We start from the raw sequence: 22,364 nt of genomic DNA, 5'->3' as shown, positions 1-22,364 counted from the left end.
TTATGTTTTCAGAAAGCAACTATGTAAACAAAAGCAATTGGATTTGATGTCCTATTAACCTGGAAAAGTAGTACTTTGAGGCTGATCTGGATCCAATGGCTGGAACAGTGCAGGGGAAACACAAACAAATAAAATTTAACAGATATAGTGTATCTAACTGCTCAACAGCCTTTTAATTTGAATGTATCCTTATGTTTATTCTACCTTTTATATTTAGAATCTAGCACGATGTTTTTTCTTATCTTGCTGTATTTTATAATGATGATGAAGATTATAGGCATGAAATATCTTTGCAGCTCACCAATATTGATTAGCAAAATTATTATTGGGGGGGGTGGGGAGGGGTGTGTTTTGTTGTTAAATGGTTTCCTAAGGTGCTTACAACTAAAGAGAAAAGTTCAAAGTGGTCTTTGAAGGAAATCATGATAACAAAGTGTAAAGAAGTAGTAAATTTAGGATATTCTACAGCTTGAAGATGATCCTCTCTCATGAGGGTGACAGATTTCCTCAGAGTCCTTGGTAATTGCAATGTAATCCATAAGAAGTGGTGGTTTCATTCTGTTCTTCAGTCTTTCTTACTTGTTTTCCTCTGTTACTCCTTGCTTCTTTCTTCTCTTCTGCCCTGGCATGGGTTGCCCATGGGCTGCAGTCCCTCAGGGGTGTCCCTGCTCCAGCGTTGGTTGCCTAGAGCTACAGTCCCCTCAGAGGTGTACCTCCTCCAGCACAGAGCACCTTCTTCCAGGAGTCAGTCTCCAGCCATGTCTCCTTTGAGACTGCAAATGTTTGAAGGCTTTCTTTAATTTCTTTTTTGTTGTTAATGTACCTGGACACTGAAAAATTAGTACGATCTTTAATTCCTTTGCTTGACCGTCACACCTCTTACTTAGGCAAATTATTTATTTTAAATGTATTTATTCTCTGTGGATCCTGTATTATCCAAGTAGTCCATGTTGGTTTAAATCTAATTAATTGTATTGCGACAAGACTAAAAAATTAAATGGTCATGGTGCCTTTGAGTGTGACAGAAAGAAATTTGATAAGTGGATATTAGTAGGTACCTGTAGTAAATTCATTTTGCAAGTACTTTAGGAAATTTCCTTGAAGGTGGTTCTAACTTTTATGCATACACATCTAGTAGCAATTCTTAAGAAAGACCAGCTTCAGTCATATGTCTTCACGGAAGGCTATTAATTTCAAGGGAAAGGTTTCACTTTTTTTCAAAGGAAAAATTGACTGGAGAACTTCATTTTATTGTAAAAATGTATTGTGACTAAATCAAAGTACTTATACAATTTCAACTTCTGGTAAATTTTGAAGCTCCAGGGTTTTATCATATGCTCCCTTGGTTTTCTTTGTGTTGGTGGTTTACCTTTATGTCAGCATCCACCAGGAATGCTTGGACAGACTTTAGAAAGCCTATAAACTCTCTTAGTAGTATTTTATATGTAGAAAAATGTAGAAGTACAAAAGGTGTTAATCTAAAACACATACACAGAAAAATTTAAAGAAACATACAAAACCCCAAAATAAAATCCTGTTTTAATGGAAGTGGAAACAAAGTATTAGGAAACAATGTTGACTCTTAAAGATGCTAACTAGAAACAAATGTTAGAGTAAGAAACAAACTGAAAGTTCTATATAGGCAGTTTTGGAGGGGGGCAACATTTGAGTTTCCTGGTCACGTTTAATATGACTACCCTCTGAAATGTAATGTTAAAGTGTAGGTATAACTAAACAGAGCAAGCAATTTTCAGACGTGTATACATCAGTGCTTCTGTCTCAATCCTTGTAGTAATGGAAGAGAATTAATGTGATGTGATATGAGATGAATTTAAAAGATAAAATACAACTAAAAAGTAATCACTATCATTCCCTTTGGATGAAATAATTAAGAAAAAACTCAAACATCTCTTTTCAAATACCAGATATACTTGGGTAATTCATAATTTTCTCACAAACAGAAATCTCAGTTTTTCCTTCAAATAATTATTGTGAGATAGTCTGTCAGCTCTCGGACACACTGGATGGGCAAAAGTGTACAAACTTCTTTTATCATCTGGCAATCTTCATTTTTTTGACATGCAGTTATTATAAATGTGTGATCAAAGAACATTAAATGAAGGTCTGAAGGGCAGACTACACCATTTACGTCTTAGTGAAGTCAGATGAGGAAATGTTTTGACAAAGCAAAAGGATATTATGTCTGTCGTGTTAGCTTAAAACTGTTCAAAACCTAAAGAATAAGTTTGAAAATTCATTGATCTTATGAGATAAGGGAAAAGTCAAATGAGGGTAGTCTGTAATAAACAGAGCCACACCCTTAAGCTCATCAAGACAAAAATGTATTTCAGTGCAATTGTAAAACATATTTTTGCAACAATAACTTGCATGTTATAAGGTGATTTAAACCTGTTATTGGACTTACGTCTTAAGTGGTGGATATTCAAGTGTTTGAATTGGTGAAGCTGAGCAGATATTCATGAAAGGTTTATAAAATAGCCTTTCCAATAGCATCAATATCTAATCTGCTCTTAGAGCTGATGTGAACAAGAAATGAGTCGTAGGTGATTTAGGAAGGTGGTGATGTGATCAAAGTAATTCTGAGGGTTTTTTCTTTACTCTGACACAGATTTTCACTTTGATTTTGAATGTGTTAATTATATTAACACTTAGAAATTCTATTTTCTGCATCTGTATAACAGGGATAGTGGTGATTAATTATATCACAAATTTGCTTGAAAGTTGAATTCTCTAATACATTAAACAGAATCCGTATAATTGTGTTATTAATATGATAGGTTTTGTTATAAATAATGTCAAGTAGAGTATAACATTTTTTTTTTTCATTTCTGAATTAATACCTATAGTTACATTTCCCAGCTTTAAAAATGCAAAAAAATCCCACTTGTTTTTCTGATCCTGATGCCACTGAAGTCCTTGAGAGTTTTTCCAGTGTTTTAAGGAGGAACCACAGTTAGCTCAGGTGATAATTTGTTCACATGCTGTAACTATGAAAATATATAGACCAAAATGTCAGTAACGTTTCTACCCCATGGACTGAACAATCCAGGAGACAGATTAGTCATGCAGGAAAATATTTTTCTTTTCTGCTTGTCTTTTCTGTGATCAATGCTAGTTTCTATGAAAAGCAGAGAAGCTGATTCAGGAAACAGATATATGCAGTGGGTTTTGTGTTTGCTTTCTCATTAAAAGGGAAAGCAAAATATGAAGTATTGCTGCTCTTTGTGAAGTTAACATTCCAAAAGACAATTAGAAGACTATCTGTAAACAAACAAAGCCTTTACAAAGATATTATGTACTTAAACAGCAAGATTTACATCTTAGATTCAAAGGTATTTGGAGGATGAAAATCAAGAACATTAAAAAAATCGCTGTTGCCAATTTTTTTTCTGTTATAACACTGTGGTTAGCATCCCAGTTGCGATGTTATAGATATTTTATATAGCATGCTTGAATTTTGCTCAATTATGAGTAAATATGTGTAAGTATTTATGATATGATATAATTATCCCTTCTTCACAATATATATACTTTACAGCCCTGAATCTTCTTCTGAAGCTAGAAAACTAAGGAATAAAGAGGAGCTATATCTTTCTTGTAAAATGCCAATGGAGGAGAACAGATAATTTTACCTTAGTTTCTGTTTCTGCTGTAAGGATGGTAACACATTGTAAAGTAACTAAATAGAACTCAGAATAATTACTGGACTATGGATTGCAATCTAAAATTTCCTTCTCTCAGAATATGTCCCAAAACTAAATTTGGATATTCACACTTTCTTTGGCCACCTCTCTTTCCTGAATTAATCTTTAAAATTGAGGGAAAAAATCAGAGTACCAGTATCACAGAATAACTTAAAGCCTAGTTGTTGCAATAGCCACTCTCATTAGAAATGTAGCTTCAGGCTGAAATAAGAATTGAATCGGATTTGTCACTTCACTGGAGTATTATGTTCTTTTGGAAAGAATTAAGTGGTGTCAGCTGTGTTTTGTGGGCAGACTGATCATGGATGTATGTATTAGATATTCTTGGGGCATGCCAGCTGGCTCTAAACCTTCCTGGATGATACATGGAGTACTTCTATTTAGTGGATACTAATTACGCATTAGTAGTATACAGTTGTTGAGCTGTTCAGTTCTGCCAAGACTGAAGCTACAAGCCTGCCCAGAAGAAAAGCTTTAGAAATATAAACCTCAAAATTTTAGGTGCTTCAAGACTTCAGACATGTGGGTAGTTAGCCTTGCTTTTGGAGGATAAGTGCTTAAGACTGCTCCCAGCTCAAAACACTAATGTAGCTACATCCTTCATCTCCCAGTAAATTTAACAATTTGAATTCTTTTTGAGTGCCTGGGCACAGGTTCTAATGTCGTTTGAGGACCCTACAGCCTTCTAGACAGCCACAGAGGACGAACAATGTCTCATAGGACCCAGCAGAGACCTGCCCCTCTGTACTAGGAGGCAAAAGCCAGATTATGTTCCGATGTCTAAAATGACAGTGCAGCTACTGAATTGAGCTCTCAGTGTCTACCTTATGATCAGATGTGAGGCATCTAGTTTTCACACTGGCACCAAAATGAGTTATTCTTGAACTAGACAACTCCACGAAATCAGTGTCCAGCAGGCACCGATGTGAAAGATGTCTTTCTAAGAGGAAAATTTTGTGGCTTTTCCAAATGAACTTCAATTTAATTTTTTTCATATCTAATTTTTTTCCTTAAGTAAACTTAACCATATTAGCAAGGCACTCCTATTTTGTTCATTACGTTCAACTTCTCCACTCCACTCTTGAAATACAAGAGCCCCTTGGATCCTCAGATAGCACAGATGGCAAAATGGACAAGAAGAATGTTACTTTTAGTTCCTCCAAGAAATGTTTTCAGTTATGTCTGGCTGCTCTGATTTTCACTTCTGTGCAGACTGCAAATATATTCATCAATCTGCCTCAAGGTCAAAACTGAGATACAGCCTTCTTCAATTGGCAAGATGACTACAGTTTAAAAGCTGAAGACTGACTTTTGATCACCAGTGATGCAACCCTTAATGTTTATTTGAATACTAATAATTAAGTATTATTTCAGTGATGCTTGCAATTAAGTGCTGTAAATGTCCTTCCTACATTTTATAATTCTGAGTCAGGCTTTAGGCTTCCCAGATATTCAGGGTGATGCTCAGGAGTTTACCTATCTCTCTTTACTGAGGCATCTCAAAACATTTTACCAAGGCAATAAATACTGTTTAGCCCCAATTACTTAGTTCCTATTTAATATGAATGTTAAATAGAGAAGTCAATATTCAGTACACCTGATTGAAATCTATGTTCTTGACTGGCTACTGGTATGTCTAGAAATATGTAAATTTGGAGGAGAGCTTCATTTTTTATATTTTTAGAGAGATACATTGTGAGAAATCACTATCGCATTAGGTCAGCTTCTTTTGCTTCTTAGATGTATTAACAGATTGAGATTCAGGTAGCGATGATGGATTAGTTTTAAGACAATGAACTTCCTGTTTTGCTAATCTACTACAGCCTCTGGCAAGTAGAGTTCTTGGAGTCAGCATGATGGGACTCAGGGGTGTCAAATATTTTCATGAGCCTGATTTGCATATTTCTTATGATAAAATTTGAATACAGAGAATCATTAGTGACAAAGAGTCAGCTTCTTTTCAATCCATATCCCCTTAAGTGAGCAATTTGTTGTAGTCCACAAGTGTATTTTTATGTATTTATTTCCTTCAGAGTTTTAGTATCTTCAGTTTAGAATTGTGTTTTACAAACTTACGCAACAAAGAGCTTTTTAAACTGAAAACAGTGGAAAGAGTTAATTGAAGAAAAATTTTTTTAATAGTGTTTTGATGTTTTATGTAATCATGTATACATTTTTATGGTGGACTAATTCCTAGTCTTGGTTAGAGAAAAAAAAAAAAAACAAACACCAAGACCCTTGATGCTATGGATTTTCTGTTTCAAAACCCAACTGAATACTGTAATGAAGCACTATATAAAGCGCTGACAACCGCCTCTGTGAATCATGAAGATTTTTTTTTTACATGGATTCCTGAGTCATTGACCATTACAATCACAGCTAAATCAATGTCTTTATTTTCTCCAGTGCATTAACAGAACAAGGATGTGCCAATGAGGAGATAATACTGCCATTGTGGAATAGTGGTCTACTGGCTGAATAGGTAGTGATGAAATATCACCAGCATGAACCATCCCTTTTTAGAAAAAATTGAGACTTTAAAGAATCATGACAGTTATCTTCAAGCTCAGTCATTATAGCTTGTAAGATGAGAATAACCTTCTGCTCGTTTTTTAAATATTCAAGCAGAGTCTAAAAGTTTGCTGGCTTCTTCACTGAACTGAGAGTGAAAAAATTTATCCGTATGCTTCTCCTTTTCTACTTCAATAAATGCCAACTTACCATCTTTAACTTTATTTCGTTATGAACTCTCCATTCTTCAGTACTCCCAAAACTGATGTAGTGGTTTTTTGAACTTCCTACCTAAGACCTGATATGAATGTCAAAGAATTCAATTTAAAAATTCCTTTTAACATTCTTGCTCTTTAAAACAAAGAATATCTGAGACATGAGTATATTTTTATGTTATCCAAAGCAAGATATTATCATGGCATAAACAAGATAAAGGTGAGTGTGTAAAGTGCTAGAACAATGTTTAAAAGGAAATCGTAATTAACAAATTATTTCTTTTCCTTCCTTTAGCCTACTTACTAATCTTCCTGAAGTAGAATTAGGATACATTGCACTCTGTATTCCATACCATAAAAATACCCCATATAAAATTAAAATAAAAAGAAAGAAACAAAGATGGAAGTTACATCAATAAAAATAAATATAAAAAATGGGTAGAACTCTTTAATAGCATACAGGCATATGTAATAACTGAGGATATGGCCTGAGTGGTACTCAGGATGGAGAGCTGCTTTTCTAAAAATCTTGGGTTTTTTCTACAAAGCTGGAGAGAGAACAGAAATGTTTTGTGTATGTTTGTGTGTGTTGCAGGGGGGACACATAGTTCTTCCTAGAAGATTAATGCAAATTGACTTAGCATGCAAGCTATAGAATCACACTGAATTACTTTGTGCTGAATATGGAGCTAAAACAGTTCTGAGCTTAGTGAAAAATTCTAACAAATGATAACAAAACCAGCAACAACACAAGATTTCATGTACATCCGTCAAATGTTCACTGCAATCTGTGTTGTGCTTTCATTTTATGGCCAGAGAACAATCTTTTCAGATATCCTTTTCTTTTAGAAGGTAGCCTGCCTGTCATTCTTTATTATTTATCTAATGTAGTTGTTAAAAAGAGGAATTAGAAATTACACCTCACCGAAGTTTTAAGTTATAGTGAACATCACTTTCTGCCTTCCATCCTTTTTAGTGAGTCTGAAAACCATGTACGTTCATGGAATCTAACTGAATGAAAAGAATGCAAAAATATTGCTGTTACACAAAAGCAAGATAGGCGCATGTGTATATATGTATATCAATTTATATGTATATATTCTGTAATGTATTAATATACAGTATACAAAACAAGAATCCGTTTCTTATAAAAACTTTTATTTCTACAGTACAGGCATTTTTGTAACTATATCAGATGTTATGATTACAGTGGTCAGCTAGAAATCTTGCTCTTGGTTTATGGGAGCTCACCAAAATCTAGAATGTTACCTTTCCCCAAACATTGGTGAGCGTAAAGTAGAACAGTGAAGTTTGTATGATTATGATTTCTATGAATCATTGCACATTAAAATGTTCCTATAATCAACATCTTGTTAATTTTTGATTGGTAAGTATACTAAAATAGATAGCTGAAAACAAGTGGAGATATATTAATAAAAATTAAATTGTGAGCTAAAGAGATGGACTGAAAGAAACGTTGAGATTCTCTAGGTCCATTTTCAGTTCTACTGCTGGACACCATCAGTAGACTATACAGCAACTGCAGCAGTCATGGCCCTGGATGATCTGTACAGTGTTGGGAATCCAGCCCTAGGCACACTTGAGAAGGTTGTTGAATTCTGCTTTTGGTGTCTCCATTGCAGTGTTTAGAGCAGAAGAGGTATTATCAGATGTGCATTATCACCTCTATATGGTAAATGAAAATCAGTACTGGACTGATTGGCAGTCCATCAGTATTTTTAATCATTTTTTGTTCTTCATTTGCTGACAGGCTGTGTCAGGAAGGGTCAGAATCACTATTCTGAAATGAATAGTCTCACAATTAACAGATCTGTTGGCCTTTTTTACCTTTCTGTAGGCTTGTTCTTTCTTTTTATTTCTTGGTAAGCATTAGAGGAATTAGCATAGAGATACTGTTAGTGTTTTCAGTATGTGGATTTTACTTGATTCTATATCTTTAATGCACTTAACTCAGTTAATGTTGGAAACATCTGGTCCATTTTCTGAGTTTCCGACCGTAAGTGATAGCCAGCAGGTAAAGGTTGAGCTAGACCAAAGCTATTACAGCTGTGTGATAGAAAGACAGTAAGAACAGTTTCTCCTATGGAATGCCACAATTTCTCCTTCCTTCTTGTGCCTTGCTACAGTCTGGGATCATGATGAATCCCTGTTTGCAGCATCACAGTCAGGCTGCACAAGAGTCTAGGAATATGCCTTACATAGTAACAGGATTTTAATTTCCCATTTAATATGGATTTTGTTACTGTGATGCATATCCACATCACTTCCGTCACCTTAAAAAAAATAAAATCTGCAAATTCAGTCTGGTGCACAGCACAAAGGCTTGCTGAGTGTCTTGCTATGAAAGCCATATTGAGGTCCATACATACTTTCTGGGTGGATTTTAATGCAATAAAATTCCATCAGACTTTAAGGATTTAATTCAGGCAGGTCATCACCTCCTGAGAGCCACTTGTGTTATAGGCTTTCACTTTAGAGAGCTAGTCATGGTATTTGACACTCTTGATCCAGTAGAATCAAAGATGACTGGACATCTTCTCTGGCACAGCTATTTGCTAGACCCAAGAAAGAGGAAAGTAATTTGTGGGGGTAGGGATCTGTATAAGGGTTTTGTGAATACTTGGGGGTTCTGGCTTGTTGCTATGTTACCTGCTGATCGGTATCTCTTGTCTGTGTCAGGGTTACATTTGACTTTGAATATTTATATTAGAATTATTTTTAAACAAAACCAGAAGAATGTGACACAGAAATCAGAGAATAGTGAGAATACATTTTACTGGTACAGTGATATATATTTAGTCATATGGGATAAAGTTAGCAGAGATGTCTGACACAAAGATCTATTAGGCTGTCAGACAGTCTCCCAAGAGAAACGGTGGAATCCCTACTACTGGCAATATTTAGAATTTGATTAGAGAAAGCACTAGAAAATGTGCAATCATATTTGATAGGAGCTCCTAGTAGATGATCTGTTCTTTTCCATCCCTAATTTCTCTAATTGCATGCTCAAACTTGAGGGAATAACAATTTAAAGACTACCGCTAAGTATCTCAAAAAGTATTAAGCAATTTTTACCGTTTTGCTCATTACTCTATTCACAAATTAGAAGTCCCATCACATTCTACATGTTTGCTTTTAATTATACCTGGCCTTTCTGCAATAATTCCTGCATGAGATTGTGCTGGTTAAGTTTGCTTTTCTTACATATCTTTTAAAACCAAGAAGAACCTGCATTACCTGTAATGCTTGCATTTTATGCATCATGCTAAACTGTATTTCCTAGTCTGACAATACCTGTTAGAAAATGAAATATTACAGTTAAGAAGTTGCTGGGAGTAGACTGTTCCTTTTTTATTCCTCTACAGTACACAGGACCAAGAAGAATTTCCAGTAACATTTTTGTTCAAACATGATTAGCAGCATTCATTGTAAGCAGCTCTTATATAAGTTTAATCATTGTCATAAGCAGGAAAAAAAACCCCAAAATTAGTTTTTATTCTGCAACTGATATCAACTTAACATTTAGTTTCCCTAGTACTAGATTAGTTTTCATAACTTTCAAAATCTACCTATATTTTTCACAGTAAGTTTTATTATGTCAACTCTTCAAAATATAAGTGTGAATGGAAAAAAAAGTTTGATCAATTCAAATATATAAACTCATGAGACACATTATTCAGGTTGGAAATCCAAAAATTAAATCAAAGGTATCATGGCACTGGTGGAATACTATTTAGCTTAAGTATGGCTTAAAAAAAAACACAAAATAAGAGTTACCATTGTTACACCTTCTAAATACTGCTTTACGAAGAAAAATAAATATAAAAGCTAATATTTTTATGTAAAGAATCAAAAATTATGCAAAATGCATAATTTATATAGCAAGGCAATTTTAATTTCATTGTCCAAATTTGTCAGAACTATTTTTCTATAAAATTAGATTCTAGGAAATATGTGATGAACTATCTTTGTAACAATCTAAGACACTTGGAATTTGATTCGGCAAGAGATGAAAAAGGTGTGGGGTGTCTGGGAAAGATTAGGATATAAAGATTCCACCATTAAGAATGCCTGAACTCTCATCTAGACCTGCTTCAGGATTAATATATAAATAAATCTGTATTTGTCCTGTTTTTGAGTGCTTTAAACAGTGTTGTCTCTCATTCCACTCTGAAGTTTTGGTACTGTTATGAATTACTAACTCATGGAATCCTTAAGGGTTAAATGCATTTAAACAGAATAAAAACGGATCAAAACCAGTGGGATTGCACATAGAATTAACCTATGTAATTTCTTTTCCTTTCCTGACATAGAAAATATAAGGCTATTTTTGTGGAGCTTTTTTTTTTTAATGCTGCAGTAAAATTGGACAGATCTCATAGCTGTTAATCACGATGACTCCTACAAGTCTTTTCCTGAAGGAATTCTGTAAATTCAGAGACACGAGCAGTGTATAGATTTTGAGGATGTATTTACTAAAGCACATTATCTTGCATTTGGCCAAGTTTTATTTAATCTGCCTACTTCCAGCATTAATAATACATCAGAGTGAAATTTTATTTTAAAGTAAATGCAATTCAAAGTCCTGTAAAGCACCTATCAAAGCACTTCTACTCTTTGCTAGTACCTCAGCACTTTCTTGCACATTTACAAGCTCCAAAATAGACAATCCTGTGGTCAAGTTTTCAAGGGCTGGAAAATAAAAAGGAAAATTTCTTGGAATGCCCAACCATTCAAGACCTGGAAATTTAATTTCCTAGGTTATTGTAAAGCTTATTTAAGGTTTAAATGGTTTACCTTTAAGGCATCATGTCTAGCAACTCAAACCTTTGTGAAGTGCTTTAAACCATCAATAAGTTGTTAAACTCAGACAGAAGAGTTGTCAGTCTTTAGTAGATACTTGTAATGATTTCTGTATCTACGATACAAGAAACCTCAGTGCTCCATGGACAGATTTTGTCAACTCCATCTACTGATTATACAGCTGGGAGATCATCAGGATGCACAAGAAGCTCACCATCTGCTTTGCTTAAAATTTTGGAAAAAGAAATATTAGATATCATAAGGAGATTAAAACCAATAGTGGGTGTATTACAGCCCATCCTCCCTTGGCAGCCAAAGACTACTTTCTACTCTTCATTTCATTTCTCAGGGAAAATAAATGTTTCATTTAAATGCCATTTATGTGATGTATTGGCACCAGTGCAACTTGATACTGTAATATATTATCACTGACGTACTATGTCAAGTACTTGAGTACTGCTCAAGTACAAGTCATCAGTAAAAATAAAAATTAAAAAATCCTTTCTTCAGATATCTCAGAATCATGCAAAAATGCAAGTTATTGCAGATACACAAAAATACCTTGGATTATTTTTCATCTCCACTTGCTGCTTATTACTGAGATATGCCTTTTTATTGATACTGGAAGAAAGATGTTTCTGCGATACATTCCTGTGCAATGGGAACTGAGTAAAAGGATTGCCACTGAGCATAGGATACCATTCCATAAGGAAAGACATTATGAAAAAAAGCACAAGTAGAATTGCGTAGGAAATGGTTTCACTGTTGACAGTAGCAGGGGTAGGGGACAGGGAAGGTGCAGCAAGTTAGATGGATGTAAGCAGCAGCTGATTATACAGAGCTTTGACACATGAATTAGAAGGTTTAATGTGACTTCATGAGCATAGGAGAGGTAACAGAGAAATAAAGATGTTAGTCAGATGAATGTTGTAGTATAATAATTGCAGCAGCAAATTACGCTGTATTCTACAGTCCTGCAAATATGGAAGGAGTAAGAAAAGTTTCATTGCTATTAGGTTTTCTTTTACATTTTCACTCCATTGTTATTTTCTTTTTCAGTACACCAAAAATGTGGTTTAGTTGTTGTTCATTCAATTTACATTTAGTTGAAGAAGTACAGAAAAAATGGGGATGGAGGTGGGGAGGAGCAGGGAGAAAGCTATATTTAAGAGAGTACACAGCAATTCCTTGAAGTAACTGTGATTCTGGTTTACTGTGACTGCTTTGGCACCGCACAACTATTTGCTTCTGTGGCCCCTGCCCTATCTTTATCTCTTTATCTTGCATACCATCAATTTTAGGACTTCTGGGTGGTAAAACTTGTTTAGATTCACTCATTCTTACTATATTAATTGTTCAACATAAGATTTAATTAAACCATTGAAATATGAGAACATTAATAGCTTGTTTATGTTCTCTGCTTTGAATATGCAAAATCTCTGTGACTGATTATACTGAAATTTCAATCATTTTCCCATGACTATGAAAATTGTTCACCTCTGTATCTTTTATCATTCAGTTATAACGGTGTTTCCGATTGCTGGTATGTGAAGAATAAGACTGATTTCATTGAGAGGTCAAATGTGTTGAGATTACTTCATTGCCTCTGGCAAGCACGTCTACTCTGGGTTGTCTCAGCACTGTAGATTAGTTCATATATTGCATTTATGAAGTCCATAACATAAAGCTCTGATTTTTCAATTGATTAGTGTTCCCATTTTCATTTCAGCATTATTTTTGTTATTATTACTACTATTTATAATTTTGATGGATATAGTGCCACTGATCTTTGAGTTTATTTTCAAAATGCTTGGTAGATCTCACTAGTGAAGGGGATATATATCATCTTCAGCAAAGTGATGATATCTGGTTTCTCTTTTTCTGACCCTGGAGGTATAGCTGAAGAATGCCAGATGTGACAGCAGGCATACATACTTAGGTAGTAATTTAATCAGAATTTCAGTTTCTAAGCATAAATTATGATTCCAGGAATCCTTGCTCAGCAACACTCCAACTTCCCAGGCACTTCAGAGAGATTCATCTGCTCAAGCTGCAGTTTTTCAATACTGAATAATCCAAATCTAAAGTAATTACAGTTTTTATCCCTCTTTGTAGTCAGTAAAGAGAAATTGCTATTTGTCTAAATTACATAAAATTAATATATCAAGATGTGTTCCTCTACATCTACTCAGAGCTGCCCCCACCTTAGAACAGCTTGGGGTCTGAGCACCAAATTTGTGAGTGTGACTGTGATGGAAGGCAAGTCCTCCCCCTTACAGCACTCTAGAGAGGCTCAACCAGCTCAGCACTCATGAATCGTGAACACACAATGATGGCACTATCTGCCACTTTTTTAAAAGCAACAAGTAGATAAGGAGGTGACAGTAGTACAGCTCCAAGTATAATAGCTGTGATCTGTTTTAATTTTGGTTAAAATTGCCATTTCTCTGTGACATGATTTAATCACCTTAAATGCTCTTTACAGGAAAATTGTAAGATTCATTAAAACCAAACACGCAGTATGACTAGCCAAGGGCATGAGTCATACATCTGGAAGGAGAAGGCTTCCCAGATGTATTTCTTTATTTCTCTCCAGTGTTTCATATACAGTAAAAGGAGTGAGACTGAAGATTTCCCATAGTTGTTAGCATTTCCCGATTTGTAGGTGTGCAGTCAGTTGCATGCTAGATTAACTCAGCGTCTTTTCTGAAGAGTGCTGTCTGTCTGCCTGTGATGCTGGTCTTACATGCCCACCCATCCTCATGCATCATTCCCAGCATTCTAATTGCATTCTGGGTCTGAGGTTGCTTCAAAACAACTCTTAGCAGCACTGATTTTTACAAGCTCAGCTTTCTCTAAGCAATAAATGCTTTCAAACAATGAACTAACTTACATAACTAAAGGTTAGTTATCTAAATCCCGTCCCGGGTTCCCTTTATAGTCATTGGAAAGAAAGCTCTCATTTAGAGTGCAATTCAAAGTGTCCTCAAATAGGTGTCAAATAGGTGTCAGAAGTATGTGGGATGAATTACCCTCTAAAAATGTTTGATTTCTACCCTGTGATTCTTATGGGAATCTACTGCTAGGTTAATGGTAGATGACTGGATTTTAGCCTTGTAAGCTAAGGTGATACAGATATGTGAGGAAATATGGATGTGGCCAAGTTACAATAGGAAAGAGTGAGATAGAAGCAAGGAGAAGAAAGAAGTGGAAATTACACAAAAGCCCCTTTACTGAGAAACAACTGGTTTTACTTGGAGTTACAATTAGAGGTGGATTTTTATAATCTCATCTTCTCTGAGGTACAGTACTAATTTCTGCGTACTGCTGGGTGCAGCAAATGAGAAGGACTACCCTGGTTCTCAGCTGCAGACATTTTTCTTGTTCACATATTTGTCAAATACAGAGTTGCATAATTCACTTTACTTTGATTTTTTGTTTGTGTTTTGCTTTTCTTTCTTTAAAAAAATGTCTAGATATGTTGCAGGTTGCTACCTTAGAAAGAGTTGGGCTATCATCTTTTAAATAAAAATTAGTTTTGACTTCTTTACAATGTATTTCATCACATATTACCAGGACACATGTAAAATACAGAGTAGGGCAGTTTTCATTAGAAGTATTAGAATTATTTTCCTTCTTGGTTCCCAGAGCTGAAACCTACCATTTTTCAGAGTATGCTGTGAGAATCCTATTTTCTAAGGTATGTAGAGAAGAGGTGATTTAAACTTGGTGCATTTGAGTGTGGACTGTTATTGTTTGAAACAGGGTTTTAACATGAAGTAGAAAATTCATGCTTAAAGAGATCAGATTGTGGTAGATTACAATACCCTTGTTATTGGTGATGCATATTAATTTGTATTTCTAATATTGTGTTATCTGAAACTTGGAAAGGATTTGAGTAAATCTAAATAAATAAAATAAATCTTCCTTAATATCTTGGGTGTTGAATCAAATAGATAACTTTTTCTGGGGTAGTAGAATATAAGCCTTTTTCCAGTTCTGTCCCTTTTTTCTTCTACAGCCTTTCCCCCCTGACTATAATTTCGTTATCAGTGGTAGGGTGTATTTGCTCCTGAAGTGATTGTTCCCAATGTTAATTTAATGTGCTATTCTGAGATTCTTCTAGGAGTTTTTCCTGTCTTCACTTTGTGGGGAAAGACTGGCAAATACTTAAATATGCTCATTTTCAAAGTAGTCTTTTCTTGAATTGTGCTGTATTTTAAAATTTTCCTTAATTTTTTTGGTTATTATTTTTAAACCCTAAACTATACCAAGACTCCTCAAAATCATCCATAATTATTTATAAACATTGTTAGGCCACTGCAGCTCCAGATGTGTATTTCTGTACCTTTATCTCTGGTTCAGGATGTATCACTGTAAGGCCAGAGTGAATCCTAGTCTTTGAAAGACTCACTTTCCTTTTCACTGACACAAAGTAAAAAGATCTTTTTCTTATGTTTTTGGAAAGATACTTCATTAAGAAATACCTGAGATAAAAATAACCTGGCATAAAAACCTAACCTAGAAACGTCTATCAGTTTGAATATCTTTAATAGTTCCCCTGCTTCAGATTTTTCAGTTAATTGCAGTAATCTTCTGAATGGTGGCAGCAGCTGCCATGAGGAAATAGACTCCTCACACAGGAAGAGTCTTCCCAGGCAACCAGACCCAGTGCCCTGGATAGCCTTGAGAATCAAAGCTCATCAGCAACTTTTTGGAGTTCAAAGGAAACTCTTTTCCTTAGGTCCTGCCTATCTGCATCCCCATTAACCTCTTCAAAGAACTCTGAAGATTTAGGGAAGTGCTTTCTTCCCCTTCCCTGAAACCAGGTAGCTTGCCCCTGTCACCTTTTTTACAAGTTTTGTAATATTCTGATGAGCATGAAGATGGATTCTCCAGCGGTGGACATTGATCAGATCAGACCCAAAGTTGCTTTGTCCAAGATATTTCTCCTTGAAGAGCACAGACTCAATTAAAAGTCACAAGAACTTACATATGGGGTGGAAGGTTAAGTGTTATACACACATATGTGAAAATTTCTGGTGAAATAAATGAAACTAGAGATTATAGAAGAAAAATGTCATATTCAGAACACTGACAGCATGGGTAATCAATCCCTTTTCCTTCAGTGAGGTAAGGATACAGCACTAGCAACTTAGAATATATCTAAGGGGACAGATGCTCTCATCAGCATATGTTTACAGAATGTTTATCCATTTAATATGGTTGGTTGGTTTGTTTAATAACATGGACTAATAGACCTAGAGGGTGCATGAAGGAGTCTTGACTATTGCTAACTAGAAGATTGCACTGCATTTTGAGAGGGCATCCTGGGTTCTGGTCTCTGGATTTATACAGAACTTCTCTTGGGAGCACTGTCCTCATCCTACACAGGGCACAGAATATGTGAATTTGAATGTCCTCAAACTCATAGCTTCTAGATCTTAACAGGGTCTGCATGGGAGCTGGGTGTTACATCTCTCAAAATGTGTGTGTGAGAAATACTTTCAAACATTCAAGTTGTGTGTTCTGAGGAGCTGAAGGTTAAAGAGGAGAAAAATGCATAGTGAATTTGAGACACTTCAAGGATGTGAAAGGAGCTATTTCGGATCTCACTTCTAGATGCCTAAAGGCTTCTTTGGGACAAGGGTGTCTCGGTATGATAGACCATATTAAACTTTGAAAGAATGCTAGTATATATCTTATATAAATAGTTCACCTGTAGGATTACAAGATAATTCCCATACAGATTGACACAAATAAGAGAACATTATCCAGAAGATACTTTTTTATGTATTATAGGTACATTACATTGTGCTTTTTTCCTCTGTCTCTGTTTTCCAACCACTCCACTTGAACCATTCGCACTGTATTGCCCTGTTCTGAGCCTTGAGGGAGGCTGTTAAAATCTGTAATGTAAACCCACATAAGTGTCAGCTATTAACAAGTGTCCTCTGCCCTGCTGGTGCTGAACGTTGATCCACCTCAGGCATCAAGAAACTGAGAGCGCTAATTTATAAATGTTGCCTTTCCTGTTCTCTCACGTGGTGGGTAAGCATGCTGAAATGTCTTTCCTCTAGCTATTCGGCATTATATAGGAACTTGCATCACCCTCATCTTCCCAGTAGCAGGATCCCACCCAGTAGCATACTAATCAATGTGACTAACATCCATCTCCTGTGACTAGTTGTTTCTCTCGTCCTGTTCCCAGAGGCAAGATTGTGTATTTTGCTATATAGTGTTAAATGTATCACTGTAGTCTGCAGAGGTACGTGGTTAACTATATGTTTTGCTGAGTTTATACTAATGAAGGCTAGGCAGACAGGTGTACTTCCACCTGAAGTGGAAGATGACAGGGTTTCTTTCTGTGGACTTCAGATTCTGGGAGAGGCCGTTCCCCAGTATCAGAGTGGGACTCTCCTTCCCGAAAAAGCTTTCCCCTGGATTATCCATCTATTTATGTATTTATTTATCGTCTGGTTCCTGAGCACTATTTGGTTCAGAGGCAGCTACAATAGATCATAATTGCCCACGGCTCCCTCAGTAGAAGATTCAGACATTAGATGGGCTGAATCATCTTCTGAAATCACTCGTGTCTCTCTAGCTTAGGCAGACTGAGCATTTGTCGGAGCCCTTCATTTAGGACCCTTAAGCTGGATGAGAGGAATCTGTATTAAAGCGTTCATCAACCTGTCACAGAAAAGCATGCCTTTTTTAAAAAGAGTAGGATGCTCAATGAAGGAAAAGGTGCTTACTGTAAGTTATTTATAAAAATCATAACCCATTACTTCTGTCACAAACATGCACAAAACTTGTTTCTCGTGTTTGGTTGGTTGTTGTTGGTTTTGGGTTTTTTTTTTAAGTAAACTTAATCTTATGGTACAATAACATTCTTAGTAATATTGAACAGTCAATGTATTTTTCCTGCCATTTGTTCATTTCAACATGGAACCATTTATGTAACAAATCGCTAGGAAATTATTGTTATCATTATCATTCATCAGTATTCTACATAGATCCCACTGAAGCACTGTGGTTTGAGCAATATGCCACAGTTTATCAATGAGTAAGCTGAGTTCTTAAATGTGTAACTGATTTCTTTACCCTTGTGAAATACAGGTAGTTCTTCACGGTTCACAATTCTCATCAGTAGGCTGTTTTACATAATAGTGGGGAAACATAACACATATATATTTTGGTGTAAGTTACTTTTTCATCTTGATAATATGCTTTGATTCATCACTTTTCTGAGCTGTGGTGTTCCATTTTTCCCCTTAGGGATATGATGATGGATATGGGGGTGAATATGACGATCCAAGCTATGAGGCATACGATAACAGTTATGCCACCCAAACACAAAGGTAAGCACATGCATTTTTACATTAATTTTCAAAGTACACTTTTTTCTCTTAGCTTTTCATGTAAATTTCCTGTTTCATTTTCCACATTAAATTTTACAAAATCTCTATAGTACTTTTAAAAAGCTGTCAAAAAGTAATAGTGGCAGTCAGAATTTATATACAGAATTATTCAGATGAAGCAAAAATGCAAGCAGCTACGCTTTTAAAATAGGTGCAAATTCAGTGTGGGTTTTTTTAGAAAAGTCATTATATCATTTTCCTGTCTGATGTCATACTGAACTTGTTTGTGCAATTTTTTTTTTCCTTTACTAATCCAAAGTTGTCAAGGGAATCTCATATTTACAGCTTTTACAATGTTTTGGGCAAAACCAGAAGGAAATAAAGAAAATAATTATGATGGTAAATACCTGATGTTGGTTGGCATACACCATCAAGGTAAACTATGGAAGAGAATTTCAAGCCTGAAGTAAGGCTGAAACTGTGTTTTCAGCCAGTTACTTTCTCAGCAACTCTCAGAATTTATAAAAGCAACCAAGTCTGAAAATTTATTTTATGTCCTTACTGCATGCAATAATAGGAAAAATTACATTCATAACTTTTATGTTTTGTGCCACTAAAATGAGGCAGCAAAAATGATCGCCTTTATGTACTAATACACCACACACGTATCTTAATTTGACAGTTGGTCCATGTTTTTTAAAAGTGGAATGACAACTTTTTCACAGTTAAGCTGAGGGATAAAAGGGTGATTCAGCCAGTTATTCAGACAATGCTCTGATGGGTTGCTAAGCCTACTCGTAAGATTGTGGGAAGGCAAATAAAAATTTAACAAGACATAGATTTTAACTGAGTTAGTGTGATTCTCACTGGGCAAGAAGGCAGTGTACGTGTATAGAGGTCTGCACTCCAAAGACCAGAGGACCTTAAACTTCCTTTTGTTTAGCCATCTTTTTTGTTGAATGCCTTGCTGATGAAAATGCCTGTCAGAATAAAGTTCAGCTCTGGAACTGCTGTAGTGAGTGGCACTTGAGCTAATAAAAAATACTTTGTAAGTATTTTTATAACCAGTGAAGTATATTTAAAAGGGTTTGTCACGCCTAAATGTGAACCCCATCAAGTATACTTTAACAACACTTATAAGTAATTATACATTACTAGCTTCACCCATCATGTCATTGTGTAGGTAGATATTCTTGTTGTCAAATGTACTCTAACTTTTCTGAAAAGAATTTAGCCCATCTTTTGCTACAGTAGTGACTTGTCACAGGAGATGCTGCCTCCAGTGTAAAAATAATAATTAGTTGGAAATTTCTCTGCTATGACATTGCTTTATATCATCTGAATTAACCTGTAATTTCTTTGCAAGGTGATGTCCCGGGCAACTAAGTGACCAATATATCAAGTTTATGAGGACTTTATTATAATCCAGCTAGAACTGGCAGTGATAATGTTACTCAAGAAAGAAAACTTATAGAGTCACATAATTTTGTTAATTAAACAGCTATTGAGTTTAGTAGTCAGATATGTTTTCTACTAACATGAGCTACCTCCAGGATATTTGATCTGTTTAAAATCTGCAACTAAAACATTTCTTTTTGTAATATACAGCAGGACACTTAGTCATTCATGTTGAGTGGTGCTGAATGCCGCAAGTAGTCTGTTGATTTCAAACAGAACACTTTCGAAAAACACACTCCTCATTTCAGAGTTTTAAAGAACAAATGGACCATTAGATATGCAATTTGGATGTTTGTACCTTATTGGCCATTTAGCTTCACAGAAATGCCTCCCTAATGAGCCAAAATAGTACAATACAATGAAATATTATGACCTAAATATTTGGTTAGATCTATATATCAAAAAGTTTTCTCCCAATCTCAGATCTTGATTATTAGTATGCTCCAATCATATAAGCAAGACATAGCATGCACACACCTAACAAAGAAGATAAGTAGCACTGCTTCAAAGTACTTCTTCATCTCATCCAGTATGTGATTTACAGGAAAAAAATAACAAAAACTTGTAGGCATTGTCTGTGCTCAGGAAGAAAAATATCATTACTGCCCTCTGCCGGGATTGACTGAAATTCTAAAGCATGAGACAAGAATAAATTGTAGTTGGTGACTTAAGGCAGAGCACGAACGCTTCTGTTCACATTAAGGTCAGAGTTTCTACTCACTTTTTATGGCTCATTAAGGAATCAATATGGGAATTCTTAGAGAAAGTACAAACTCCTGCCTGTCTCACCATGCATGTTGACCAATCCTTTGCTCTCTTCATTGCTTCAAATAGAAGAATGTGTTGGGATGGGGGGCACAGACAGATGAGATGGGATGGAGGGCTGAATGCAAGCTGAATTCAGGGTGCTTTAGAGCAGAGCACATACAGTAAGTTGTGCCTTGTTCCCCTACTCACCCAATGCACAGAATGAAGCTAGTGTTTGGACAGCCTGCCACCACCATCCCTATTAACTATGTCTTCCAAACCTCACATCTACTTCCCATTTGCTCACCAGAGGCTTGCTGCCTCTATATATTCCTTCTCGGGGCCCTTAGTCCTTCATTGCCCAAGAGGTCTGATTTAGACGTTTATAAATCAGGCTCTGCCAACAGCAGGGAAAATGAGCACACTATCGACATACACCACTGTGCTACAGCAAAGGATTGTGATTTAGCAGAAGGATCACCAAAAATACCAAGCCCCAAGACCACCCAGATGCAATTAGTGATAAATGCTGCACTTCTGTGCACACTTACCTGAAGGTTTGTTTTAAGGGTCGGGGACAATGTTGCAGGTCCAGCCATACATTTTGTATAAGTCCTTCTCTAATGAACTCTGCCACTGCCACCCTCCCAGACAAAGAGCTCTGTCCTTCATGACAGCAGTCTTATTTTTAGGCTGAAAATAGGGGGATGGGGTCATTTATGGAAGAGACCATGACAGAGTCACGGGATCAGACTGGAATGAAACCCACAATAAGTGTGTGGCTGAATGAGCTAAGAGGCACCTCAAGAGCACTTTGAAATGGACACAAGGAGCAACTTGAAAAAAAAGAACAGCAGGACCCTCACTATGGTAAGTGCCACCCATACTTTATTATGTTTGGGGAGGCTTATTTTAGGAAGGGGGGAATTATGGGCTATGGCAAATACAGTCCATATTGTGTGAGGTATGTCTTGTTTTAAGTAACAGAAGCTGTATTTCTAAAGCCACCTTTTTTCGTGCTTATCTTCCTGCCCCATAATGACAACCCAGAACACAGGATGGAACCCTAGCACAAAGATTTAAATTAACAACTGGCCGCCCTTCCCAACTATGTCTATAACTGTTATTTACAAGATTACATGAAAGACTACAGGCATAGCGAGGACATTCAGAAACCCTGCTCATTTTAGAAAATTGTTCATACTGATGTCAAAATACAGTTTTTAAGGTAATCAGAATGAAAGCTTTGTCCGATGCCAAAAAGAACAAGGAAACAACCATTTCAGTGGGAAGGGGAAGACAACTTCTGACATACTTCCCATGGGCAATGTTGCACTGCACTTCGAATTTCTTGATGAAACCTCTTTTCCCTCTGTCTTCATCTCCCGGACACACCAAGACATATTCACTAGTTGTTAAGTTTATACACTACTCCCCTAGGCACCTTAAAGTCAGGCAGAGAACACTGAAACCCTTCTGCCAACTAGATTCACCTCTCAAACCTCTAGTCTGACAACTTTTTT

The 22,364-nt window shown here is 36.0% G+C and overlaps 1 protein-coding gene across 6 annotated transcripts in view; it reads left to right on the top strand.

The window, feature by feature from the left end:
* KHDRBS2 (KH RNA binding domain containing, signal transduction associated 2) overlaps positions 1–22,364 on the top strand; it is a 393,310-nt gene that overhangs the window by 307,596 nt on the left and 63,350 nt on the right. For all 6 annotated transcript variants that reach the window (XR_008748216.1, XR_008748214.1, XR_008748217.1 and 3 more), the window contains exon 7: positions 18,554–18,636. Coding sequence is in view for 1 of the 6 variants with exons in the window: in XM_055811149.1 (XP_055667124.1) it covers positions 18,554–18,636 (83 nt within the window). In the remaining 5 variants the exon portion in view is untranslated. The remainder of the gene's footprint in view (positions 1–18,553; positions 18,637–22,364) is intronic.

Source organism: Falco peregrinus, chromosome 7 (genome assembly GCF_023634155.1).
Source record: "Falco peregrinus isolate bFalPer1 chromosome 7, bFalPer1.pri, whole genome shotgun sequence".
Taxonomy (NCBI): domain Eukaryota; kingdom Metazoa; phylum Chordata; class Aves; order Falconiformes; family Falconidae; genus Falco; species Falco peregrinus.
Note: the sequence above shows the minus strand (reverse complement) of the source record. Positions and strands in the feature narration are given on the sequence as shown.